General features: G+C 47.1%; 2 protein-coding genes across 12 annotated transcripts in view; both read left to right on the top strand.

The window, feature by feature from the left end:
* The window catches only part of tspearb (thrombospondin-type laminin G domain and EAR repeats b), a 33,264-nt gene extending 23,860 nt beyond the window's left edge, over positions 1-9,404 (top strand). For all 3 annotated transcript variants that reach the window (XM_044216177.1, XM_044216175.1, XM_044216176.1), the window contains 4 exons: positions 53-229; positions 3,834-4,012; positions 5,036-5,137; positions 5,219-9,404. In XM_044216177.1, coding sequence (XP_044072112.1) covers positions 53-229; positions 3,834-4,012; positions 5,036-5,137; positions 5,219-5,372 — 612 coding nt within the window. In that variant the 3' untranslated portion in view covers positions 5,373-9,404. The remainder of the gene's footprint in view (positions 1-52; positions 230-3,833; positions 4,013-5,035; positions 5,138-5,218) is intronic.
* A 222-nt stretch (positions 9,405-9,626) lies between these two features.
* si:dkey-230p4.1 (trichohyalin) overlaps positions 9,627-27,504 on the top strand; it is a 32,989-nt gene continuing 15,111 nt past the window's right edge. For 3 of the 9 annotated variants that reach the window (XM_044216158.1, XM_044216157.1, XM_044216155.1), the window contains exons 1-18: positions 9,630-9,803; positions 10,645-10,882; positions 10,968-11,105; positions 11,616-11,693; positions 17,556-17,626; positions 17,799-17,964; positions 18,105-18,211; positions 19,660-20,022; positions 21,340-21,466; positions 21,536-21,676; positions 21,775-21,923; positions 22,052-22,201; positions 23,391-23,469; positions 23,592-23,669; positions 24,530-24,676; positions 24,764-24,873; positions 26,476-26,617; positions 26,704-26,897. In XM_044216158.1, coding sequence (XP_044072093.1) covers positions 10,742-10,882; positions 10,968-11,105; positions 11,616-11,693; positions 17,556-17,626; positions 17,799-17,964; positions 18,105-18,211; positions 19,660-20,022; positions 21,340-21,466; positions 21,536-21,676; positions 21,775-21,923; positions 22,052-22,201; positions 23,391-23,469; positions 23,592-23,669; positions 24,530-24,676; positions 24,764-24,873; positions 26,476-26,617; positions 26,704-26,897 — 2,381 coding nt within the window. In that variant the 5' untranslated portion in view covers positions 9,630-9,803; positions 10,645-10,741. The other 6 variants (XM_044216164.1, XM_044216162.1, XM_044216160.1 and 3 more) reach the window with 4 other exon arrangements.

Raw genomic sequence — 27,504 nt, 5'->3', positions numbered from 1 at the left:
ACCTTTTCCTCTCCCGTCTCATCCTCTCTTGTCCTCTCTCCCGTCCCTTTAGCTGTTTGAGGTGAACCAGACTCTGTCCACGTCCGGAGCGTATGACTGGGAGTTCTTCTCCGTCGGACCGTACCACTTCCTGGTGGTCGCCAACACCTTCGACGGTCAGACCACCACCATCAGCTCCACCGTCTACGTCTGGCTGGACGGCTGCTTCCAGACCTTCCAGAACATCCCGGTCAGTGTCTTTATGTGATAGATGTGACGGCAGCAGGTGTTGTAGCGTTAGAAAATGTCCAGCTTTGACGCCGTCCAGTGGTGGTTTCAGACGAGACACACAGCATCCACACGGCACCTGGAAGATCTTTTGTTGTTGTTTGTTTGTTGTTATTATTTTTATCATCATACACCTAAAGGAGTCGTTACATCAGAGATAAACGTAACAAATGAAACGCCGATGGTGAGCTCCTGTATGTGAACGTCTTCTGTCGTACGCAGGTTTTATGGGTAACGGGTTTACGACAGGCTTTGATTTATTATAAGGAATTTGTAATTATGACATCTATTATTAATTAATTAATTATGAAATCTGTATTTCGTAATTTCGAGAACGTTTTGTTTATTGTAATTATGAGATTGTGTTTGTAGTAACTAAAAGATATTTTTCTCGTAGCTATGGCATCTTTTCTCATCATAATCATTAGATCTTTTTCTTGAGATTATGAGATTCGGATCTCATATTTATTCGCTGTTCTAATTCATTTTAACAAGTTCAAATGTTTAAAAAGCCAAAAAAAGACTGTAGATTAATTATTTCTTTACCTCCTTATGATAAGATCTTTATCTTTCTAGTAATCGTAATTCTGAGAGCTTTTTTATTGTAATTTAAACTCCTAATTATGCAGAAACTATGTCATCTTTACAAAATCTTTATTTTGTTATTGATCATAATGTCAAACATTATCTGAGAAAGAAGAACAAAACAACTTAAAACAAACGTGAGCAAGTTCCTGATCTCCTTCCTGCTCCCCAGAGGATGAACCCTTTGGCTCTCTGCTTGTACAGGTGAGTCTCTGCCTGTACAGGTGAGTCTCTGCTTGCACAGGTGAGTCTCTGCTTGCACAGGTGAGTCTCTGACTGTACAGGTGAGTCTCTGGCTGTACAGGTGAGTCTCTGGCTGTACAGGTGAGTCTCTGCTTGTACAGGTGAGTCTCTGCTTGCACAGGTGAGTCTCTGGCTGTACAGGTGAGTCTCTGGCTGCACAGGTGAGTCTCTGCTTGTACAGGTGAGTCTCTGGCTGTACAGGTGAGTCCCTGGTTGCCTGTACAGGTGAGTCTCTGGCTGCACAGGTGAGTCTCTGCTTGTACAGGTGAGTCTCTGGCTGTACAGGTGAGTCCCTGGTTGCCTGTACAGGTGAGTCTCTGCCTGTACAGGTGAGTCTCTGCTTGTACAGGTGAGTCTCTGGCTGTACAGGTGAGTCCCTGGTTGCCTGTACAGGTGAGTCTCTGGCTGTACAGGTGAGTCTCTGGCTGCACAGGTGAGTCTCTGCTTGTACAGGTGAGTCTCTGGCTGTACAGGTGAGTCCCTGGTTGCCTGTACAGGTGAGTCTCTGGCTGTACAGGTGAGTCCCTGGTTGCCTGTACAGGTGAGTCTCTGGCTGTACAGGTGAGTCTCTGGTTGCCTGTACAGGTGAGTCTCTGCTTGTACAGGTGAGTCTCTGGCTGTACAGGTGAGTCTCTGCCTGTACAGGTGAGTCTCTGCCTGTACAGGTGAGTCTCTGGCTGTACAGGTGAGTCTCTGGCTGTACAGGTGAGTCTCTACCTGTACAGGTGAGTCTCTGGCTGTACAGGTGAGTCTCTACCTGTACAGGTGAGTCCCATGAGACGCTCACAGCGGGATGACAGCAGAGCTGAGAGCAGACAGACGTGATGAAGAGGATTATCACAGTAATCAGACACTAACAGCAGCGCGACGTGACGACGTCCAACCACTAATCACACACATAAAGCAGCTGCTGACTCACAGCCGCAGGGAAACACACCTGAGGGGTTTGAGTCTCCACGCTGAGCCCGAGGTGACGGCTTCAGCTGATTCCACAGGATGTGAACAAACCTGCAGTTCAGTCTCTCCGCTGTTTAATGAGATGAAAGCAGCGTTGGGATAAAAACTGTTTCCTTGTTGTGAAAGGAGTTCATTACATCCTGGGTCTTTTAGTTGCGGCCATTGTTTGGACTTGGACTAGTCTCGGACTAGTCTAGGTCTGGTTGGTGTTTTGACTTGGACCTGTTTGGACTAAATCTGGACTCTTGAGTCTTGAAACTGGTCTTGGATTCAGCTTTTGTGACTTTGACTCCAGACCTGATCAGTTTATCAAAAAAAAAAAAAATCAAAATATAAAATCAAGAGATTAATTTGACACAAAAAAGTCACTTACTGTCTTTTCCCGAGCTTTTAACCAGAGCTCACCACCTTCCTGATGGCGTTTAGCAGATTGATTAACAGTGACAATAATCTTCATGTGCAGCTGTAATAAAATCATCCTTCACTCAGTCCTGTACACATCAGACGGCAGGACGTCCTGCAGTAAAAGGTCCAACAGTAATAAAACAGTAATGTGATGACAGACGTTCACATGAAAGCAGGTCTGTAAAATCACTTTCACATTTATGGAAATGTGTTTTTATTTCTTCTGCTCAGTTAGTTCATGATGCTCTGATTAAAAAGGAGACGAAACCCTCCCATTAAAACACAGGAAGCCAGAGGAGTGTGATTAATGTGAGAGTGTGAGGGGGTTTCCAGCAGCAGACTGTTTGGACTCGTCCGTCATGGCGGATCGTCTGACTGAAGACTTTTATTGGATTTTAAAACCACAAAAAACCTTTAATTCAACTTCTGACGGAAACAGTCGCAGCCGGGAGGAACTGCGTGCTTGAATGAAAACCCTCTACAGGCTGCAGGAGTCATTACACACAGAACAAAAACACACTGATGATCTCTGATCATTAAATTAAAAAGACTCACACGACTAATTATGTATAATATTAAAACAAACCACGAAATATGATTTGAGAGGGAAGTGCAGTGTAACCAGGATTTTAGAAATACTCTAAAATACTGAAAAAACTTAAACTCATTGGTCTTGGTCTGAACTCGATCTAGATCCCATTTAGACTCAGTCTTGACCCCTAGTTTTGATTCAAGCCTAACCCCCATCAGAACTCGGTCTTGACTCAATCTGAACTCCCGTTTGGACTCGGTCTTGGCTCAGAATCTCTCGGTCTTGGCTTTCAGTCCAGGCCTTGACTCAGACTCGACCCCCATTTTAGACTTAGACTCAACTCCCGCTTTGGACTCGGTCTTATCGTCCAGGCCTTGACTCAGACCATTTTTTGACTTAGTCTCAGGCTCTCTTATCGAGCCATTTCAGAGGCTTGACTCAGACTTGACCCCCATTTTTGACTCGGACTCCCGTTTGGACTCGTTCTTGATCGATCGACGTGACTTTGTTTACAGACACAGAATCAGATCACGCAGTCATTAAATCTGAAGGGTTCATCCTCTGGAGAGCAGGAAGGAGATCAGGACGTTTAAGGACAACCGGACCAGTTACGGTCAAAACATTTAGATATTTCTTGCGTATCAGTGGGTGTTTTTGCCTGTTGGTGGCGCTAGACAGAAGGTCAGTTGGTCAGATTTTTCCTCTGGAGAACATGAATATCAACAGTACATTTAATGGAAATCTGACCAGTAGTTGTTGAGATGTTACATCGTGGTGTTCGTGTTCGTCGAGTAAAGCTTCAGAGGTGGTTACGCTTCAGGTGTGCGTTTGTTCGTCTCTGCAGACGGTGGGAGCGACGGACTGGGAGACGTTTCAGATCGACGGCAGGTTCTTTCTGGCCGTCGCCAACAGTCAGAAGGTTTCGGACCGCGGCCCGAGCCTCTACAGCATCAACTCCACCGTGTACGAGCTCAACACGCTCACGCAGACCTTCATCCGCTTCCAGGACATCCTCACACACAGGTGACCAACCCGCTCATTACACCGCGGGTTTATATCCAGTCTTACCGCCAGACTGGAGAAGCGTTGGACTGTTCCTTCGGCATGTTTTCCAATAACGTCCTGGGTTTTGTTGTGCATATAAACGTAAGTTAATGGACGAGTGCTCTGGTGAAAAAAAACAAAAATGGCACCTGGATCAAAAGGTAAAATAAGTAGTAAGTACGTGGTACACTTTAGCTCATGTTGATGTACTTTAGATTTAGGAGTCCAGTGCACTGAAATCCAGATGTTTCCAGCGGAGTTTGGCTGCATTAAACATCAACAGTAAAAATCCGATTCCGCCTCTTCAGCTCCTGAATTTACTGACACTTCAACTCCTCACAGTGCACACTCCCCAACTGGCCTTCGGCTTCAACGTAGATTTCAACTGCTTTCATTGCTACGTTTAAACCGATCATTTAAAACCGCTTTCAGCTCTCACTCTACACGTTAAACCCTTTGAGAGCTTCAACTTCAGCTGACACTTCCACTGCTTTAAGTTCTTCACCTCAATCTGTAACTATCACTCAACATCTCACACGCAAACAGTTCACATTTTAAGACACTTTAACTGCACTTTTCAGCGTAAGCGAGCGCAGACTGGGCAGATTTATAAAGCGCTTTTATCCGAAGTACTTTACAAGTTGTCTCTGATTCACACACACGGTCACAGTGATGGCAGCGAGCGACCACGCTGGTGAACAGGAGGAGCCGGGGATCGAACCGCCAACCCTGTGATCGGCCACAGCCGCCCCTTTACTGGGGGTCACACCACATACAGCATTTAGCCTTTTCTAGTTTTATTAATGCAGTAGGAGTCATTGAACAATCTTAATGGGAGTAAAATGAGTTGGCGTGACGGAGAAAGGTCGGCTCCACGGTTATTTTGAATACTGCAATCGTTCGCGTTCGCGGGAAATAGTCCGACAGCTGAGATCTGAGAGCAAAAACATTGGAAGTGCCCTTTAAAGAGACTGCGATGTATTAATGTGTTGTTGTGTTCAGCGCTGTGGACTGGGAGTTCTTCACCATCGGAGAGGAGAAGTTCTTGGTTGTGGCCAACTCTCACGACGGCAGCTCGTACTCTCTGAACAGCGTCGTCTACAGGTTCGTACTTCCTGCCAGAGGCTGTCTGTGCAGACTTTGTGGATTTGCGGGTTACTATCTCTGCATGTTTTGTGTTTTCAGGTGGCAGGGTTACGAGGGCTTCGTTCCGGTTCACAGTCTGCCAACGTTCGGCTGCAGAGACTGGGAGCACTTCAGCACCGACGAAGGCTCCTTCCTCGTCTACTCCAGCGCCACCTCCAGGCTCAGCAAGGTCTTCAAACTCAGGACCTACTGAATGAAACTCCGTCCTGCAGCTTCGGACTTCAGCCTCTGTGAGGAGCTGCGACTTTAGAAACACTCAGCACAAAGTTCGACACACTTCTGCGAGACTCGACCGTCGTCACCTCCGGGCTCAGCGAGGTCCTCAAACTGCAGAACAACTTGTAATTAACCACCTACATCAAATCACCGTTTACAGCCACGTTTTCTTCAGGACTGAGCGAAGACTTCAGAGTTAAATCCTGAGACGCTTCACACGCTGAGCCTGAGGAAGAAGAGTCGAATCCTGCTGATGTACTGTTCCAGCTACGTCTTCTTCAGGGCTGATGCATGTACGTAGCACTTTTCTTAAACCGTTTATTAAGACGGTCACGTTAAGCTCTGCCGATGAGGACGGCGCCCTCAAGGACTCTTCCAGGACTGGCATCTTAAATCACCATTAACAACTACACAAAGGTCCAGCACCAAATCCCATTCAGGTCTACAGCCGCTGAAACCCAATGAAAGTTTGGTTTGTAGTTTAGGGTCAAAGTGAAGCCTTTTATCATACAGTAAAAAGAAAGCGAAGCACACTTCTCATTAAAGATCTTCAAAGTGACACCAAAACTACAAAGTCGGCTTTTGATCTCCAGATTCCTTGTTTTGCTCGACCAACAAGCCAAAGATGTTCAGCTGACTGTCACAGAAGAGTCAGACCCCCCCCCCCACAGTGAGCTCCTCTGTGACCCGGCTGCTCCTCCGGCAGGTTAGACCCCGTCCTCGTATTTTAAGGTGGACCTCTGAGTTTTTTCCTTCTGCTGCATTTTATCAGCTCAGAGTGAAATTTTACTTTTTGTGTGAAAATGGAGGAAACATGTTGTTGCTAATCTGACAGATGCTAACGTGCTAACACCAACATATAGGCCTGCGTGGGAGCCAGCATGACGGCAGACAACATTAAAGGCATCAGGAGAGCGAGAGCTCATCAAATGTGCTGTTGTAATGTTGTAATGAACTGGTTTTCTCTTTTGAGCCCCGTGTTTTCAGCCTGTACGTGTTCACATGCGGTCAGACTGTCCCGTCAGAGCAGCCGACCCAGCAGTCAGCAGCTCCTGTCTGCAGTGGACCCGTGGACGGACAGACAGCTGTCTCTGGATCACTGTGAGACTGAAGGAAACTTAGAAACAGCAGGATTCTCAGGCAGGTTCTGCAGCCGCTTTCTGGAGGTTTATTCTGGACGGACGTCAGAGACGATGATCTCCTCTGGAAGTGTGAGTCGCGCTGAACGATTCGATGTTTCATGTCTGTGAGTTCAGACCTGACGGAGTTAGGACCCTGAGGAGGAGGAGGTTTCTGACTCAGATCCACCTCCTGCAGTATCTTTGCCTCCCCTTCAGCTCTCTTGTGTAATATTGTTCAAGCTACGTCATCTTCAGGGCTCTACAAGCACAAAAACTAACGATAGTAAACACGATTTATATGTTGCGCTTCTCTTCAACAGACTTTATAAACCGGTTTACAAAACGTCACGTCAAGCTCTGCTCGACAGCAGAAGAAAAACTCCCGAAAAAACGTTTTAAATAAGGAGAATCACACCAGATGTGTCTGTTCCCGGCGCTGGGAGGTTTCTAACATCAGCATAAACACTAACACAGAGGTCCGGCCCGGTGGTGGAGTGGGTCTCGCTTTCAGCCCTGCAGTGAAGCGATTACAGTTAGTTTATACACCAACTCTTCAGTCTGTAACCTTGACAAATATATTTTTATCTGCTTCCTCCTGACCTCGTCTCGTCATCACCGGACTCAAGTGAGAAAACCTCGTTCAAAATCACATCGACATTTGCGACAATTCTAATATTTAAAGATCAGCTTTGGAACAGAGACTTTCTCAACATTAATGTGTCATGTGGCTTCATTTGTTTAATTAAGGACTTTAGTTTTTTTAAAAACGATCTACTATCGTTCTTCATTCAGAGGCTAACAGGAAGTGACGTCAGGACTTCAGCTCTCTGTAGACGCTGCAGGTATGACGTCTTGTTGTAGGCCAACCCGGAAGTTAGCATCGCCCTGGTTCCCCCGACAAAAAGCCAATGGGCTTTTTCCATCCAAACGTTTATGACACGTTTTGTTCTCCAAGATAATCTTCACAAATGAACACCGCTCTCATGATTTGTGAAGCGTAAATGCGACCGCCATGAGTAAATAGCTAACGTTATAAACGTACTGCACCGCGGTCGCACGACTTCAGCGTCACCACCACTAAGCTTCCAACTTGTGATGTGTTGTCTCGCGCTAACCTCTTCTACAAAGGCCTTTCCTCTTAGCGTGACCTCGACTAGTTTGCAGAGTGCGAGTATAAACCACGGACGTATAAAACACAAACTGGACACATCGAGGCTGTAAAGGCGGAGCAGTGAGTAGATGAGTTTTCGTGTTCGGCGTGATGACGTTTAACGTCCCCGACACCCTCTGTAGTCTCATTTAGCCACTCGTTGTTGTCGTAGAACAAAACGTGAAAATCTCTTAAGCTTGTGTTTCCCACAGACCTCATTTCAGGCGTCTAACCAAAAACCCGTTAAAAAACCCCACTGACTGCGAGACGAGGGAAGCGGAAGCGCTAAAATGTTAACTAACGCTATAGCTCACCAAGCTAGGTAGCTTAACTTAAGACTTTTAGACGTATTTTAGCCTTTTTTTTTTATTATTATGCAATGATCTCTCAACAAGATATGTGGACAGATACTCGCGAAAGAAAACTAAAAGAAACTGAAAAAAGTAAGCGCTAGTTAGCAAGTTAGCTAGCTCAGTTGCTAACCGAACAGTTTGAACGGCGAGCGAGCGGCGCGATGCCAGCGACCAGAGCGACGAAGTTGAAGTTGAGCGGAGCTGAACTTCAGATTTTCTTCCCCCTGTAAACGTCTCCCCGTGTACCGAAGTTCCTAGCGGACATCTGTTCCATACTGACGGCGGAGGAGAAACTGATGGTTGCGGTCGCCGGTGTCCCGGAGTTTGAGCGGTTCCTGGCGGTGACACTCGGCCAATAAGCTACGATAGCTTCCTCCTTTTTGGACTCTGCGGCTCTCCGTCCAATCAGAGCGCAGCTCTGTCAGGGCGGCTCGTCATTGGTCAGCGCGGTGATTTGAAGCTGGCGTGACCACGTCCTTCGAATGGTTGTATTTTCAAAATAAGAGTACACTTTATTTTGAATGTTGCTTTGCAAAACTGACTGAATTATTTTACACTGTTTTCCTTTAAATAATTGTTTAATGTTTGAAACTGGAAGAAATGTAATGACTTCTGAACTTGTTATAAATGTAATAAGCTATTGTAAGAATCAGAAATATTAGTTCAAACTGCTTCAGATGTTCTGATCTACCAAAGCAGAACATGTGATTGTCACGTGACGCAGCATTGTTGTTCTGTGAAACCAAAGAAAAGCTTTTGTGCTCCGGGTCGACTGCTTCTAACTGAATATTAATATTTCTGTATGTGGAGGTTTGTTATGAAATAAACAGTGTGTCTGTTCTGTAATAATGTTCATGAATAAGATGCTGTTACGGACTCTAACGTGACGCATAACTCTAAGAATAACGTTTTTGTTCCTGTATACAGCTAATATTATTGTATAAAACAGTAATTTATAATGTTTGTGTTGTGTTTGCCTATAAATGCTAGATGACTGTGGTGTTTTGGAGTAATAATATATTATTACTGTTCATGATAAACAATTAATTACCTAAGGCTGAGTTTATTATTCAGAATATGGTAGTTTAGCCGTTATCTGATTTCTCTGTTGTCGCTCTTCTCTGCTCCAGTTTGGTTTCATCCCTATTTATATATTTATACATCATGAGATGAATGTATAATGCTTTAAATGCTGTGGTGCATTGCATTGTTATGCAGTTCTCTGCGTTTACTGTCATGAATCTGTCAAATGAACAGTGAAAGAAAAGGAAGCGTCTGCCTACTGAAAACGCTGTGAACACGGGGCTGCCGCTCAGAGGAAGATGACTGACTTCATTTGAACTGAACTTTGGGAAACGTAATAAACTTTTAATCCAAAAAAATCATATATTTCTCATTTATTTCAAAATAGAAGCCAAAATAAACGTTCGAAGTCAGTCGAAATATGTTTTGATTTTTCAGTTTAATTTATTTTTAATGTAGTTTACTTTATCTTGTCAAATATACTTTTGAAGTCGATCTAAACGTTAGTTTTCTTGTTTGTTTTGTTTCGTATATTTATTTTTTCTCGGCAGATGTCGCTGTTTGAATTTCAGAGCGTTGCTTCCGGTCACGTGACCGTCCGTTTCCGGGGTGAAAGGTCAGGCTTCCCGTTTTGAACGTGCTAACAACAACAGCAGCTTGTGCTAGCTGGACGAGCGGCGCTTTTGTAGTTTTAAAGAGTTTGATGTTCGCTGTGTGACAGTGAGCGAGTGACGCTCGTGCAGCAGCTTCAGCGGCCGCAGGTACGAACTTTATTCACTGTTTGTTTTCCTGCTGTTAGCATGCTAACAGGCTAGCTGCGGTCGTTAGTTAACGTTAGTTCCTCTATAAACCGGCCGTTAACGCTGATAACGCTCCGTAAAGTGCCAGCTGTCCGCAGCAGGCAGTCCGGGTCGGACCGGGTCGGACCGGGTTCGAGCCGGGCTCGAGCCGGGCTGTGGTCAGTCTGTGGGTGTTTCTGACGGGTTAGCTCTTCCGCTGCCTCTGCGGTTTAACAGCAGGATTAACGCTCAGCACAAGCGGATTACGCGCGGCTTCATGACGTCATAATGCGAACACGTGTCTGGATGTTGTAATCACGTGGTGTTTCTGTTATTCTGTCCACCGCAGAGTTTGCTCGTGACTTGACTCCTGGACTTTTCCAGTCCTTCAGATTCAGCAGGAGCTGTTGTCATAGCAACAGGTCCTTAAATCCAAACCTGCACGAGTTTCAGCCTGTAACAGTTACTGAGAGTGTAAAGCATTAAAGCAGTGCAGCGTCCCTGTGGCTGCTGTGCTGTTATATATTCTATCATCAGGTTATTATTCCTCGTGCATTAATGTAAAAGATGAGGTGAGCAGCTGCAGCCAGGAAGTGATTTACAGGAGAAACGACTTCAAACATCAAAACAGCTGCTGATTAATCTTCTGTCAGTCGACTGATCGACTCAGCTGCACTCGAATAAACTGCTGGAGTTTCATTTATAACGAAACATCAGATTTAATAAACTCTTCGTGTGTTTTAACATGTAAAGTAACTAAAGCCGTCAGATAAATGTAGTGACGTACAAACAGTACCTGAGGAACCTGTGGTGTCTGATGCAGCTGGGCGGCGCCCCCTGCTGGACGGAGTTACTGCATGAGCACCTGACCGTCCATCAGCTCTGCTCTGCGTCACTGAAGACCCCGTCGACCTGTGGGCATGGAGGCGCGGCTGCTGATTGGGTGGCAGCAGGAGAAGGCGGAGCTTAAACAGGAAGTGTGTCGTCTGCAGGAGGAGCTGGCAGAGAGTCGAGCAGAGAGAGAGGAGCTGGAGTCCAGGAGCAGAGCTCTCAATGACAGGGTGAGGAGGGGGAGGAGACGGGGGAGGAGGTCATGTGATCATCAGCATGAATCAAACCATTACATCTCTCTCTCTCTCTCTCCAGCTGTGCCAGTCAGTGTCTCCCTCGCTCGCCCTCTCGCTGCGAGTGGAGGGTGAGCAGAGGGAGTGGAGGAGGAGGGTGAGGGAGGGGAGAGAGAGGGAGGCCAGACAAGCTCTGCTCATCCACCGGCTGCAGAACAAGGTGCGTGTGTTAGTATTACTATAAGATGCACATTATAAGATTGATAATAACAAAAGCAGTATTAGCAGCAGTGGGTACCACTTTGTGATCAGCCTGTATAAAGGTGTTACAGGTTTAACTTGTGCGTTGTCCTTTAATTTATGAAATGTCAGAAAATTGTGAAAATGTCAGATGGAAAATGGTCCAAGAGTCCAGGGTCACGTCCCAAATGTCTTTAAGAACCCACAGATATTTAAACAGTTATCGATTATCACAATAGTTCAAAATCATTTTCTGTAGGTCGACTAATTGATTAATAGACTAATCGTTGCAGCTTCACTTTATAATGGCAGGGATGGGTGTTTTATCGATACTACTACTCTTACAACTTATCGATAGGGTACGTTATTTTACTTTAACTTTTTTATTGCTAAAAAATGTGACACTTTTAAAAATAATTATTAAAACAAGAAAACTCAGAGTTGGACATTCTTTGTATTTAAAAAAACTATGTTTTGTTTCTGTCTGCAGGTGCTGGAGTACAAAGATCGATGTCAGCATGTGGAGCTTCAGCTGCAGGAAGAACACACAAAGCTGCTCAACACTGAGGTCAGACTCTGCTGCAACACTGCTGCAACACTGCTGCTATACTACTGCAACACTGCTGCAACACTGCTGCAACACAGCTGCAATACTGCTGCAACACAGCTGCAATACTGCTGCAACACTGCTGCAACACAGCTGCAACACTGCTGCAACACTGCTGCAACACTGCTGCAACACTGCTGCAACACTGCTGCAACACTGCTGCAACACAGCTGCAACACTGCTGCAACACTGCTGCAATACTGCTGCTATACTACTGCAACACAGCTGCAACACTGCTGCAACACTGCTGCAACACTGCTGCAACACTGCTGCAATACTGCTGCAACACTGCTGCAACACTGCTGCAACACTGCTGCAACACTGCTGCAACACTGCTGCAACACTGCTGCAACACTGCTGCAACACTGCTGCAACACTGCTGCAACACTGCTGCAACACTGCTGCAACACCACTGCTGCAACACTGCTGCAACACTGCTGCAACACTGCTGCAACACTGCTGCAACACTGCTGCAATACTGCTGCACACTGCTGCACACGCAACACTGCTGCAACACTGCTGCAACACTGCTGCAACACTGCTGCAACACTGCTGCAACACTGCTGCAACACTGCTGCAACACTGCTGCAACACTGCTGCAACACTGCTGCAACACTGCTGCTACACTGCCGCAACACAGCTGCAACACTGCTGCTGCTGCTGCAACACTGCTGCAACACTGCTGCTGCAACACTGCTGCACTGCTGCAACACTGCTGCAACACAGCTGCAACACTGCTGCAACACTGCTGCAACACAGCTGCAACACTGCTGCAACACTGCTGCAACACTGCTGCAATACTGCTGCAACACTGCTGCAACACTGCTGCAACACTGCTGCAACACTGCTGCAACACTGCTGCAACACTGCTGCAACACTGCTGCAACACTGCTGCAACACTGCTGCAACACTGCTGCAACACTGCTGCAACACTGCTGCAACACTGCTGCAACACTGCTGCAACACTGCTGCAACACTGCTGCAACACTGCTGCAACACTGCTGCTATACTGCTGCTATACTGCTGCAACACTGCTGCAATACTGCTGCAACACTGCTGCAACACTGCTGCAACACTGCTGCAACACTACTGCTATACTGCTGCAACACTGCTGCAACACTGCTGCAACACTGCTGCAACACTGCCGCAACACTGCTGCAACACTGCTGCTGCAACACTGCTGCAACACTGCTGCAACACTGCTGCAACACTGCTGCAACACTGCTGCAACACTGCTGCAACACTGCTGCAACACTGCTGCAACACTGCTGCAACACTGCTGCAACACTGCTGCAACACTGCTGCAACACTGCTGCAACACTGCTGCAACACTGCTGCAACACTGCTGCAACACTGCTGCAACACAGCTGCAACACTGCTGCAACACTGCTGCAACACTGCTGCAACACTGCTGCAACACTGCTGCAACACTGCTGCAACACTGCTGCAACACTGCTGCAACACTGCTGCAATACTGCTGCAACACTGCTGCAACACTGCTGCAACACTGCTGCAACACAGCTGCAACACTGCTGCAACACTGCTGCAACACTGCTGCAACACAGCTGCAACAACACTGCTGCAACACTGCTGCAAACACTGCTGCAACACTGCTGCAACACTGCTGCAACACTGCTGCAACACTGCTGCAACACTGCCGCAACACTGCTGCAACACTGCTGCAACACTGCTGCAATACTGCTGCAATACTGCTGCAACACTGCTGCAACACTGCTGCAACACTGCTGCAATACTGCTGCAACAACACTGCTGCAACACTGCTGCAACACAGCTGCAATACTGCTGCTATACTGCTGCAACACAGCTGCAATACTGCTGCAACACTGCTGCAACACTGCTGCAACACTGCTGCAACACAGCTGCAACACTGCTACAATACTGCTGCAACACTGCTGCAACACTGCTGCTATACTGCTGCTATACTGCTGCAACACTGCTGCAACACTGCTGCAACACTGCTGCAACACAGCTGCAACACTGCTGCAATACTGCTGCAACACTGCTGCAACACTGCTGCAACACTGCTGCAACACTGCTGCAACACTGCTGCAACACTGCTGCAACACTGCTGCAACACTGCTGCAACATAACTGCTGCAACACTGCTGCAACACTGCTGCAACACTGCTGCAACACTGCTGCAACACTGCTGCAACACTGCTGCAACACTGCTGCTACACTGCTGCAACACTGCTGCAACACTGCTGCAACACTGCTGCAACACTGCTGCAACACTGCTGCAACACTGCTGCAACACTGCTGCAACACTGCTGCAACACTGCTGCAACACTGCTGCAACACTGCTGCTATACTGCTGCAACACTGCTGCAACACTGCTGCAACACTGCTGCAACACTGCTGCTACACTGCTGCAACACTGCTGCAATACTGCTGCAACACTGCTGCAACACTGCTGCAACACTGCTGCAACACTGCTGCAACACTGCTGCAACACTGCTGCTATACTGCTGCAACACTGCTGCAGCACAGCTGCAACACTGCTGCAACACTGCTGCAACACTGCTGCAACACTGCTGCAACACTGCCGCAACACTGCCGCAACACTGCCGCAACACTGCTGCAACACTGCTGCAACACTGCTGCAACACTGCTGCAACACTGCTGCAACACTGCTGCAACACTGCTGCAACACTGCCGCAACACTGCTGCAACACTGCTGCAACACTGCTGCAACACTGCTGCAACACTGCCGCAACACTGCTGCAACACTGCTGCAACACTGCTGCAACACTGCTGCAACACTGCTGCAACACTGCTGCAACACTGCTGCAACACTGCTGCAACACTGCTGCAACACTGCTGCAATACTGCTGCAATACTGCTGCAACACTGCTGCAACACTGCTGCAACACTGCTGCAACACTGCTGCAACACTGCTGCAACACTGCTGCAACACTGCTGCAACACTGCTGCAACACTGCTGCAACACTGCTGCAACACTGCTGCAACACTGCTGCAACACTGCTGCAACACTGCTGCAACACTGCTGCAACACTGCTGCAACACTGCTGCAAACACTGCTGCAACACTGCCGCAACACTGCTGCAACACTGCTGCAACACTGCTGCAACACTGCTGCAACACTGCTGCAACACTGCTGCAACACTGCTGCAACACTGCTGCAACACTGCTGCAACACTGCTGCAACACTGCTGCAACACTGCTGCAACACTGCTGCAACACTGCTGCAACACTGCTGCACTGCTGCAACACTGCTGCAACACTGCTGCAACACTGCTGCAACACTGCTGCAACACTGCTGCAACACAGCTGCAACACTGCTGCAACACTGCTGCAACACTGCTGCAACACTGCTGCAACACACTGCAACACTGCTGCAACACTGCTGCTGCAACACTGCTGCAACACTGCTGCAACACTGCTGCAACACTGCGCAACACTGCTGCAACACTGCTGCAACACTGCTGCAACACTGCTGCAACACTGCTGCAACACTGCTGCAACACTGCCGCAACACTGCTGCAACACTGCTGCAACACTGCTGCAACACACTGCTGCAACACTGCTGCAACACTGCTGCAACACTGCTGCAACACTGCTGCAACACTGCTGCAACACTGCTGCAACACTGGCTGCAACACTGCTGCAACACTGCTGCAACACTGCTGCAACACTGCTGCAACACTGCTGCAACACTGCTGCAACACTGCTGCAACACTGCAACACTGCAACACTGCTGCAACACTGCTGCAACACTGCTGCAACACTGCTGCAACACTGCTGCAACACACTGCTGCAACACTGCTGCAACACTGCTGCAACACTACAACGCTGCAACACTGCTGCAACACTGCTGCAACACTGCTGCAACACTGCTGCAACACTGCTGCAACACTGCTGCAACACTGCTGCAACACTGCTGCGCAACACTGCTGCAACACTGCTGCAACACTGCTGCAACACTGCTGCAACACTGCTGCAACACTGCTGCAACACTGCTGCAACACTGCTGCAACACTGCTGCAACACTGCTGCAACACTGCTGCAACACTGCCGCAACACTGCTGCAACACTGCTGCAACACTGCTGCAACACTGCTGCAACACTGCTGCAACACTGCTGCAACACTGCAACACTGCTGCAACACTGCTGCAACACTGCTGCAACACTGCTGCAACACTGCTGCAACACTGCTGCAACACTGCTGCAACACTGCTGCAACACTGCTGCAACACTGCTGCAACACTGCTGCAACACTGCTGCAACACTGCTGCAACACTGCTGCAACACTGCTGCAACACTGCTGCAACACTGCTGCAACACTGCTGCAACACTGCTGCAACACTGCTGCAACACTGCCGCAACACTGCTGCAACACTGCTGCAACACTGCTGCAACACTGCCGCAACACTGCTGCAACACTGCTGCAACACTGCTGCAACACTGCTGCAACACTGCTGCAACACTGCTGCAACACTGCTGCAACACTGCTGCAACACTGCTGCAACACTGCTGCAACACTGCTGCAACACTGCTGCAACACTGCTGCAACACTGCTGCAACACTGCTGCAACACTGCTGCAACACTGCTGCAACACTGCTGCAACACTGCTGCAACACTGCTGCAACACTGCTGCAACACTGCTGCAACACTGCTGCAACACTGCTGCAACACTGCTGCAACACTGCTGCAACACTGCTGCAAACACTGCTGCAACACTGCTGCAACACTGCTGCAACACTGCTGCAACACTGCTGCAACACTGCTGCAACACTGCTGCAACACTGCTGCAACACTGCTGCAACACTGCTGCAACACTGCTGCAACACTGCTGCAACACTGCTGCAACACTGCTGCAACACTACTGCAACACTGCTGCAACACTGCTGCAACACTACTGCAACACTGCTGCAACACTGCTGCAACACTGCTGCAACACTGCTGCAACACTGCTGCAACACTACTGCAACACTGCTGCAACACTGCTGCAACACTGCTGCAACACTGCTGCAACACTGCTGCAACACTGCTGCAACACTGCTGCAACACTGCTGCAACACTGCTGCAACACTGCTGCAACACTGCTGCAACACTGCTGCGCAACACAGCTGCAACACTGCAACACGCAACACTGCAACTGCTGCAACACTGCTGCAACACTGCTGCAACACTGCTGCAACACTGCTGCAACACTGCTGCAACACTGCTGCAACACTGCTGCAACACTGCTGCAACACTGCTGCAACACTGCTGCAACACTGCTGCAACACTGCTGCAACACTGCTGCAACACTGCAACACTGCTGCAACACTGCTGCAACACTGCTGCAACACTGCTACAACACTGCTGCAACACTGCTGCAACACTGCTGCAACACTGCTGCAACACTGCTGCAACACTGCTGCAACACTGCTGCAACACTGCTGCAACACTGCTGCAACACTGCTGCAACACTGCTGCAACACTGCTGCAACACTGCTGCAACACTGCTGCAACACTGCTGCAATACTGCTGCAACACTGCTGCAGCACAGCTGCAACACTGCTGCAACACTGCTGCAACACAGCTGCAACACTACTGCAACACTGCTGCAACACTGCTGCAACACTGCTGCAACACTGCTGCAACACTGCTGCAACACTGCTGCAACACAGCTGCAACACTACTGCAACACTGCTGCAACACTGCTGCAACACTGCTGCAGCACAGCTGTAACACTGCTGCAACACTGCTGCAACAGTGTGTGTATGTAGCGTCACTGCAGTAGTCCAGATGTTGGTGTGCTGTAGTTGTTTTGATGTGTGTGTGTTTGTTTCGTAGCGGACGATCAGAGATGAACACAGTGACTCTCTGGAGAGCGCCCTCATCAGGCTGGAGGAGGAACAACAGAGGTGTGTATCAGCCCTGTGTGTGTGTGTGTGTGTGTGTGTGTGTGTCTCACCTGTGTGTGTGTGTGTGTGTGTGTGTGTGTGTGTGTGTGTCTCACCTGTGTGTGTGTGTGTGTGTGTGTGTGTGTGTCTCTCACCTGTGTGTGTGTGTGTGTGTGTGTGTGTCTCTCCTCAGGTCAGTCAGTCTGGCTGATACAAACGCTCTCCTCCGGGAGCAGCTCAGCCAATTAGAGCAGACCAACCAGGCCCTGAGGGAGGACCTCCAGAAGCTGACATCTGATTGGACAAGAGCTGTGGAGGAGGCGGAGCAGAAAGAGGATGATTGGCAGAGAGAGAGGGAGGTCTGCAGTTTAGTTTTACTCCTCTGGGGTTGTATGATGATGATGATGATGATGATGATGAGGGGGGTTTTCTGACCAAACTGCCTTTAGACTGAAATGTGTGTGTGTGTGTGTGTGTGTGTGTGTGTGTGTGTGTCCAGTGTCGGTCAGGTCATGTGGGTCAGCAGCAGACCCGGCTGCTGTCAGTTTGGAGGTCTGTGGTCGCTCTGAGGCGACACTGTCACACCGTCAAAACCGCCGCCGACAGGTACGTCGGTCTCTGTGTGTGTGTGTGTGTGTGTGTGTAAAGAGTTTAAAGGGTCGCTTCACTTTAATTTAAGAAAATATATTTACAACCTGATAAAGAGGTCAACATTTCTAACCTGTTACCTGTTGTAAACTGACTCACCTGTTGTAAACTGACTCACCTGTTGTAAGCTGACTCACCTGTTGTAAGCTGACTCACCTGTTGTAAACTGACTCACCTGTTGTAAGCTGACTCACCTGTTGTAAGCTGACCCACCTGTTGTAAACTGACTCACCTGTTGTAAACTGACTCACCTGTTGTAAGCTGACTCACCTGTTGTAAGCTGACTCACCTGTTGTAAGCTGACTCACCTGTTGTAAGCTGACTCACCTGTTGTAAACTGACTCACCTGTTGTAAACTGACTCACCTGTTGTAAGCTGACTCACCTGTTGTAAGCTGACTCACCTGTTGTAAGCTGACTCACCTGTTGTAAACTGACTCACCTGTTGTAAACTGACTCACCTGTTGTAAGCTGACCCACCTGTTGTAAGCTGACTCACCTGTTGTAAACTGACTCACCTGTTGTAAGCTGACTCACCTGTTGTAAGCTGACTCACCTGTTGTAAGCTGACCCACCTGTTGTAAGCTGACTCACCTGTTGTAAGCTGACCCACCTGTTGTAAGCTGACTCACCTGTTGTAAACTGACTCACCTGTTGTAAACTGACTCACCTGTTGTAAACTGACCCACCTGTTGTAAACTGACTCACCTGTTGTAAACTGACTCACCTGTTGTAAACTGACTCACCTGTTGTAAACTGACCCACCTGTTGTAAACTGACTCACCTGTTGTAAACTGACCCACCTGTTGTAAACTGACTCACCTGTTGTAAGCTGACTCACCTGTTGTAAACTGACTCACCTGTTGTAAACTGACCCACCTGTTGTAAGCTGACTCACCTGTTGTAAACTGACTCACCTGTTGTAAGCTGACCCACCTGTTGTAAGCTGACCCACCTGTTGTAAACTGACTCACCTGTTGTAAACTGACCCACCTGTTGTAAACTGCTCACCTGTTGTAAACTGACTCACCTGTTGTAAGCTGACTCACCTGTTGTAAACTGACTCACCTGTTGTAAACTGACCCACCTGTTGTAAGCTGACTCACCTGTTGTAAACTGACTCACCTGTTGTAAGCTGACCCACCTGTTGTAAGCTGACCCACCTGTTGTAAGCTGACCCACCTGTTGTAAACTGACCCACCTGTTGTAAACTGACTCACCTGTTGTAAACTGACTCACCTGTTGTAAGCTGACTCACCTGTTGTAAGCTGACTCACCTGTTGTAAACTGACTCACCTGTTGTAAGCTGACTCACCTGTTGTAAACTGACTCACCTGTTGTAAGCTGACTCACCTGTTGTAAGCTGACCCACCTGTTGTAAACTGACTCACCTGTCTCTGTCTGTAGGGATCTGTGGCAGTTGAGGGCGGAGTTTTCTCGTCTGTCCTCCTCTCTCCTCTCCAGCTGTGACTCCGTGTCCTCCTCCCTGAGGCTCAGCGCTCCTCCCATCAAAACCTTCTCCTCTCTGCCTCCCCCTTCCTCCTCTCCTCCTCTGTCCTCCACCCTGGTCACCCCCCCTCCAGACTCCTCACCAGTTGTTCCTCCCCTCATCTCCTCCTCCACCCTGGGCACTTTCACTTTGGGAGAGCTGGAGAACAAAGAGGAGGAGACTGAGGAGGAGGAGGAGCAGCAGAGGTGGGAGGAGAAGGAGCGAGAGATTTCAGAGTTGAAGCTTCTTCATGAGACACAAGTTTTACAGCTGAATGAACGGTAAATCACTCTTCTTCTTCTTCTTTGGTCTTCTTCATGCTTTTCGTTAGCGTTAGCTTCACGCTTGTGTTAGCAACTGAGCTAGCTAGCATGCCAACTAGTAGTTAGCTGAGGTAGCTAGCTAGTTTGGCGAACTATGTGGCCCAGCATGTTACAGTTAGCTCACAAGCCTAAATAGTCACTTCTGTCACATTAATCTGCCCCCATTTTATTTGACCGTCTGGATTCTGAGTGTGAATTTATTCTCTATGGAGCCTCACAAATTCACACATGATATGTCCCATGATGCAAAGCGCTGCGTTTTACAGTCACGTGACTCTACAGCCATCAGTGATGACACAAAATGATGAACGCGGGCTGCGTCGCCATGACAGCGCTGTGTTGCTGAGGCTGCGTGCAGAGAAGTTGATCCTGGTTAACCTTTAACAGTTCAGCGTCATCTGGCAACGCACTGAGCCGGCCAATCAAATACCTGAAAGTGAACAAACCAGGTGGAAGACTTGCAGCTTTCTGCTAATTTACTGTTCACCTCGCAAACATCAAGATGCTGCGGAGGAGGAGGAGGAGGAGGAGGAGGAGGAGGAAACTGACGCTGCCGGAAGAACTTCCACAGGTGTGAGAAGGTCCTGCCTCCGAGGAGTACAAAGTGCAGCAAACCTTCAGTCTGGACTTTAATGCATCTTGTTGCCGCTACCGGCAGCAGCACACCCAAACCAGCTCGCGCTCCTTAGACTCGGTGCTGTTCTCTGTCTGAACGCGGTCTTAATCAGAGCGGCCATTTTCCTCTGAGCCAGCAGGAGCTTCACAGTCATCACGTCGCTGCTGCGACTCAACCAGATGTCTCGTCTTTTTATTCCACACGTCGAAACCCGACACGCAGCTCCCTCTGCAGACTCTCAAGGCTGTTTAATACTTTATTTACAAATGTAGTAGAACTCCCCAACACCTGGAAACACCTGGAACTACACCTTTTAAAGGGACAGTTCACCCCAAAATCCAAACTACATATTTGTCGTCTTACCTGTGGTGCTGTTTGTCCGTCCAGAGCAGTTTTGGCCGTAGAGGTGTTACAGACCTGTAACGCACCTGCAGACCTGTGGAGCAGCTCCAGGAACCGGCTCGTGGTGTCTGCAAACAGACGCTGCTGTTGAGTCTTTCACCTGAGAAGTGACAGACGTGGTTGTTGGATTGACGCAGACCCCCAGATCCCCCAGACTGGGGCTTCAGGCGGCGTTAGACACCCAACCACCACAGACTGAAAACACCATCTTCTACTGGTCACAACACCTGTCTGTCTTTCTGTCCCCGCCCCCCCAGGATTGCGGCGCTCTCTCGCCCGCTGCAGGTGGAGGCCGGTGAGAGGGAGGAGAGAGAGCGAGAGGTCGAGAGACATAGGGCAGCAGAGAGGAGGCTGCAGTCTGTCAGTCAGGCCGTGATCAAGCTGGTGAGTGCGGAGCGTTAAAGATGGAGGCAGATCTCTGAGGTCAGAGGTCAGTGTGTGCTTTGTCTTCAGTCCAGAGTCCTGAGCGGCAGCGGCAGCAGTCGGTCTCTGTGCGTCTCCTCAGACAGCGTCCTCAGTCTGGATCTGTCCTCCCTGCTGTCTGTCCTGTCTCACGCTGAGAGCGCCCTGCAGTGGAGACACGAGGAGCTGCAGGTCAGTGCCCGGGCGGAGCGGCTCCCGCTGCAGGTCAGAGGTCAGGGGGGGCGCTAATAAACCCGATCTGTGTGTGTGTGTGTGTGTGTGTGTGTCAGGGGGCGGAGCTATCTCTGCGGCGGCTCGGCGAGGAGAAATCGGCCGCGCAGCTCCGACTGAAACAGCTGGAGGACGACAACCAGCGGCTGCACGCACACACGCAACACACACAGCTGGAGCTCACGCACACTCTGGACACACTGAGCAGGTTAGGATCAAAGTTAGAGACGGACCGGATCATTGATTTTATATTATTACTTTCCTGTTTCTGTTTATAACCAGGAAGCTTCGGTGTGTGTGTGTGTGTGTGTGTGTGTGTGTGTGTGTGTGTGTCAGGGAGCGTGAGGCGGCGTCCTCGCTGCAGCTGCAGTTGGAGGAGGCGCAGAGGAGGGAGGAGGAGGTGCAGAGAGAGAACGACAGGCTGAGGAGGGAGAGAGACAGACAGGAGGACAGAAACAGACAGCTGGAGACGGAAACACAGCGACGGTAAAACGTTTTCTTAAAGCAGCGTTTCGTCTCCAGCTGGTCGGCGGTAACTTTAGTTTTAAAACGTTTCTGTTTTCTCTGAGCTCCTCTTACTGGATGGAAAAACATGATGTCACATATTTCTCTGCACCAATCAGAGTGTAGCAACATTAAATACCATTATGGTGACTGTAACTGTGATTGTTGCTCATTTAGCCACCAATATATAATTTTTAGGCTTTAATACTGTGATAGGAAACATTGCACGGTTTTTCCTCATCAGGGAAACAGAACGCTGTATACAACATATGTAATTATAATATTTTCCCTTTAACTGTTTTAAAGACTCAAAACATAAATCGAACATAATCTTCAACGTAAACCTTTAACCCTGAACATAAACCAGAAGCCATGTGGTTTTTACTCCATTACGTCAAGCTGAAATGATCTAATGATGAAGTTAATGCTTTTATTTCCACCAGCTTTTAGTTTGTATTGTTGATATGTCGTTATTCAGCGGTCTGCTGTGACTTCAGCAGTGCGTTCCAGAGAAACTCGTTTAAACGCTCTCACTTGGTAAAGTTAAAGACAACAAAGTAACTTTTATTCAGGTTTCATTCCCATCCGTTAGAAACCGTGCACCTGTCCACCACCGTATTCTATTCTGTTTTATATTATATTTATATTATATATTACATCCTGTTTTAGCTGCGGCGCTACTTTAAGTTTAGATTCTCATTAGATTTTACTTGCGTGACTTTTTTTCCTGTTCATATTCGTGTGAGCTCAGTTGGAGGGAGATCTAAGAATTTCATTTCCAACGACTGCTTCGCTGTAATTGTCGTGAATATCACAAAAAAGAACTTATATTTAAAATCAACCATCTTTCTGAGTTCAAAGGGGTCGAGGGTCAACTCCTACTTAAGCTTAATAACGGATAAATAACACAGGCGACTGTTCCCCCGTCAGGTAGAATGGGACACAACCAAAACTGGCGTTCACATGTTGATTGGATCGCCACAATAACATGCAGAGAGGTTACAAGCCAACATGGCCGCTCGTTCGGCTTAGAAGCACCGGGGCTGTTGATTTGTTTATCACTTAGGGAGGGCCGGGACGCCGGCGTTCTGCTGGGACCGACGGGTAAAGGAGGTTTCCTGAGAGTCGTGTTGCTGTTTAATCATCAGACGCTGAACTGGTTTTGTTTCAGAGTTGAGACTGAAATGTTGGAGAACGTCCAGCTGACTGAGAGAGAAACCCTCCACCGTATGGAGATCCACACTCTGAAGGTGGGAAACCAGGCTTTACTTCAGCGTAGCTGTAGTTAGTAACTGTAGTTTCGTGTCATTCAGTGACAGAAAGATTCTTCCTTTAGTCTGTATTTCTTTGTCTCTCCTCTGTCTTCCTGTAGGGGGCGCTGGAGAGGCAGCAGTTGGACAGACAGAGAGCAGAAGAAGAGGCTGCTGACACCAGAGACGCCCTGCAGAAGGTTCATTTTCTAATTCAACACAAAGTCCTTTGTTGATTGTCCTCCACCGACCATCTCAGCTGCTGCTGATATATAACCCCACCACACTTTTAGAACATTTTAAAGTTAGCAGTGAACACGCGATGCGACAGATTCACTGGTACGCTTCAGTACCAAGAAGTCCTGCATTCTAATCTTACTTACGTACGAAAGTATTAGCGTCAAAATACGTAGGAATAAGTACGAAAAGTAAAAGTACTTATGATGCAGAATAATGTATATTATATTATTGGATTAGAATTATTGATGCATTAATGTGTTCATCACTTTAATGTTGCAGCTGCTGAAGGTGGAGCTCGTTTTAAAGACTTTGTATTCTGCCGGGGAGCTTGTAAATGCATTATTATTACTTGTCCTTTAATTATGTTTTTATTGCTTGTTTCTTATTTACCTCTTTGAGTGCCCTTATGTGGTTTTGTTTTGTGATTTATTTGTGACTGCAGTTTCCCTTTGGGATTAATAAAGTAGTCTATGTGTCTGTAATTCAGATTAAAAACAAAAGCATTCTTCACTTACTAATCATTTCTTTCCCTGTAGAATATTCCTATAATATTCCCATAGGGACTTCTGGTAGCTGTAGTGATTTTACAATGAGCTTAACTTTAAAATATTGTTTGCAACGTCAGTGTTTTTAAAATATTCTTAAAGTAACTGATAAGTTGCTTCTGTTATCAGTTTGTATTCAGTTTGCATTGATCATGTAGTAACATACGTTCTGATGTAGCTACTCAGCAGTGAGTTTATATTTGTCTTAACTCTTGGTATGTATTTGTTTGTATGTAATGGTTTTCTCTCTCCCCCTCTTTGTCTCCCCCCTTCAGTCCAGGGAGAGTGTGTTGCGTCTCTCGTCCTCTGAGTGTCTGTTGAAGCGGGAGGTGGAGGAGGGAAGGGACGCTCTGGACAAGATGGCCGCCCTGACCTCGGCTCTGGCCTCAGACAAGAGAGAGCTGAACAAACAACTGCTGCAGGTACCACCGCTCGCTTTACCTCTCTGTCTTTACCTCTCTGTCAGCGATGCTGCCTGGCTCAGTCTGTTTATATGTGTGTGTTTCCAGCTCGAGTGTGAGCTGTCAGACAGCCAATCACAGCTGCAGGCTCTGAGGTCAGAGGTCAGCTCTTTGCAGAGAGAGGTCAAAACCCTCAACCTGGACTGCAGCCAGCTCAGGTGAGTTTGGTTTCCACGACACATTGTTTATACCTGAATCCTTAATCCTGAATGCAAACCTTTATTGCTGAATATAAACCCTTTAATTCTGAACCTTTTAATACAGAATATAAACCTTAAAACTTGAAAATAAATCTTTTAATTCTTAATGTTATCCTTTAATGCGTAATTTAAACCATTTAATCCTGAACGGAAACCCTTTAATCCCGAATGTAAACCTTTAATCCTGAACGTAAACCTTTAATCCTCCTGAACGTAAACCCTTTAATACTAAAAGGAAACCCTTTAATCCTGAACACAAACCCTTTAATCTGTAATATAAATGTTTAAATCCTGAATCTAAACCCTTTAATTTAGAATGTAAACCCTTAATCCGGAATATAAACATTTAATCCTGGACGTAAAACTTTAATCCTGAACATAAACCTTAAATCTTGAACGCAAACCTTTAATCCTGAACGTAAACCTTTAATCCTGAACGTAAATCTTTAATCCTGAACGTAAAACTTTAATACTGAACGTAAACCCTTTAATACTGAATGTAAACCTTACATCTTGAAAATAATTCCTTTAATCCTGAACATAAACCTTAAATCCTGAACGTAAACCTTTAATCCTGAACGTAAACCTTAAATCTTGAACGCAAACCTTTAATCCTGAACGTAAACCTTTAATCCTGAACGTAAACCTTTAATCCTGAACGTAAATCTTTAATCCTGAACGTAAATCTTTAATCCTGAACGTAAACCTTTAATCCTGAACGTAAACCCTTTAATACTAAAAGGAAACCCTTTAATCCTGAACACAAACCCTTTAATCTGTAATATAAATGTTTAAATCCTGAATCTAAACCCTTTAATTTAGAATGTAAACCCTTAATCCGGAATATAAACATTTAATCCTGGACGTAAAACTTTAATCCTGAACATAAACCTTAAATCTTGAACGCAAACCTTTAATCCTGAACGTAAACCTTTAATCCTGAACGTAAACCTTTAATCCTGAACGTAAATCTTTAATCCTGAACGTAAATCTTTAATCCTGAACGTAAATCTTTAATCCTGAACGTAAAACTTTAATACTGAACGTAAACCCTTTAATACTGAATGTAAACCTTACATCTTGAAAATAATTCCTTTAATCCTGAACGTAAACCTTAAATCCTGAACGTAAACCTTTAATCCTGAACGTAAATCTTTAATCCTGAACGTAAATCTTTAATCCTGAACGTAAACCTTTAATCCTGAACGTAAACCCATTAATACTAAAAGGAAACCCTTTAATCCTGAACACAAACCCTTTAATCTGTAATATAAATGTTTAAATCCTGAATCTAAACCCTTAAATTTAGAATGTAAACCCTTAATCCGGAATATAAACATTTAATCCTGGACGTAAAACTTTAATCCTGAACATAAACCTTTTAATCCTGGACGTAAAACTTTAATCCTGAACATAAACCTTTTAATCCTGAACGTAAACCTTTAATCCTGAACGCAAACCTTAAATCTTGAATGTAAACCTTTAATCCTGAACGTAAACCTTTAATCCTGATCGTAAACCTTAAATCTTGAAAATAAACCCTTCTGTTCTGTTGTTTAGAGCACAGAGAGAGGCGGAGGCTGACCTCGTCCGTCAGCTGAGAGAAAGAGAGAGAGAGATGGAGAGAATAATGGAGGAGAAGGAGAGACAGTTGGTCTCCCTGATGGAGGAGAGAGAGAGGGATGGAGGTCAGCTGAAGGAGGTAAAGAGGAGGAGGTGACGGTCATGTGACAGTGATACATACGTGCGTGATGTATCATGTATGATGTGTATGTGTGTGGCCCTCAGCTGTCCTCCCAGCATGCCTCAGTGTGCGGGGAGCTGAAGGAGGCGCAGGAGCAGCTGCGGCAGGCAGTGGAGGAGGTGAGGAGGAGAGACAGGCAGCAGGAGGAGCAGCAGAGAGAGAGCAGGAAGCTGCAGGAGGAGCAGGACAGTCTGCAGAGACGCAGGAAGCAGCTGGAGGACGAGCTGCAGGAGCTCAGGTACCGAACACACCTGAGGACGCGATGCATTTCAATACAAGTTTCAACAGGTCGTAAATACGACTGCAGACTGTACAAAACTCAGCTGCTCGGCTGTAAACCAGGACCCAGAGGTGCGACCACACCTGGTTCAGCCTCTTTACATCGGCTCCCTGTTGGTTTCAGGATTGATTTTAAGATCTTGTTGATTACTTTTAAGGCTCTTCATGGCTCCAGACTGAATTTTAGACCTTGTAATCCCTTATGAACCTTCACGTAGTCTGAGATCTTCGGGCAGGGGTCTCCTGTCTGATCCTGAGTCCAGGATGGAAACTAAGGGGGACAGAGCTTTGGCCATCAGGGCCCCGAGGATCTGGAACAACTTGCCCGAAGACATCAGGCTGTCTGAGTCAGAGTCTTCGTTTAAGTCTCGTCTCAAAACACATTTTTATCTGAAAGCAGATCCTGATTTTACCTGAACTGTTTATTTTATTGCTTTATATTTCGTCATTCGCTGCGGTGTTTTATTTCTCTTGTTCTGAAGCACTTTGTACTTTGCTTTGATAAGTGCTCTATAAATAAAGTTTTATTATTATTATATATATTCTGTGCATTCTCTCTCTCTCTT

The sequence above is a fragment of the Siniperca chuatsi genome, linkage group LG12 (genome assembly GCF_020085105.1).
Source record: "Siniperca chuatsi isolate FFG_IHB_CAS linkage group LG12, ASM2008510v1, whole genome shotgun sequence".
In the NCBI taxonomy this organism is placed as follows: domain Eukaryota; kingdom Metazoa; phylum Chordata; class Actinopteri; order Centrarchiformes; family Sinipercidae; genus Siniperca; species Siniperca chuatsi.
This window is presented reverse-complemented; position numbering and strand designations above follow the sequence as displayed.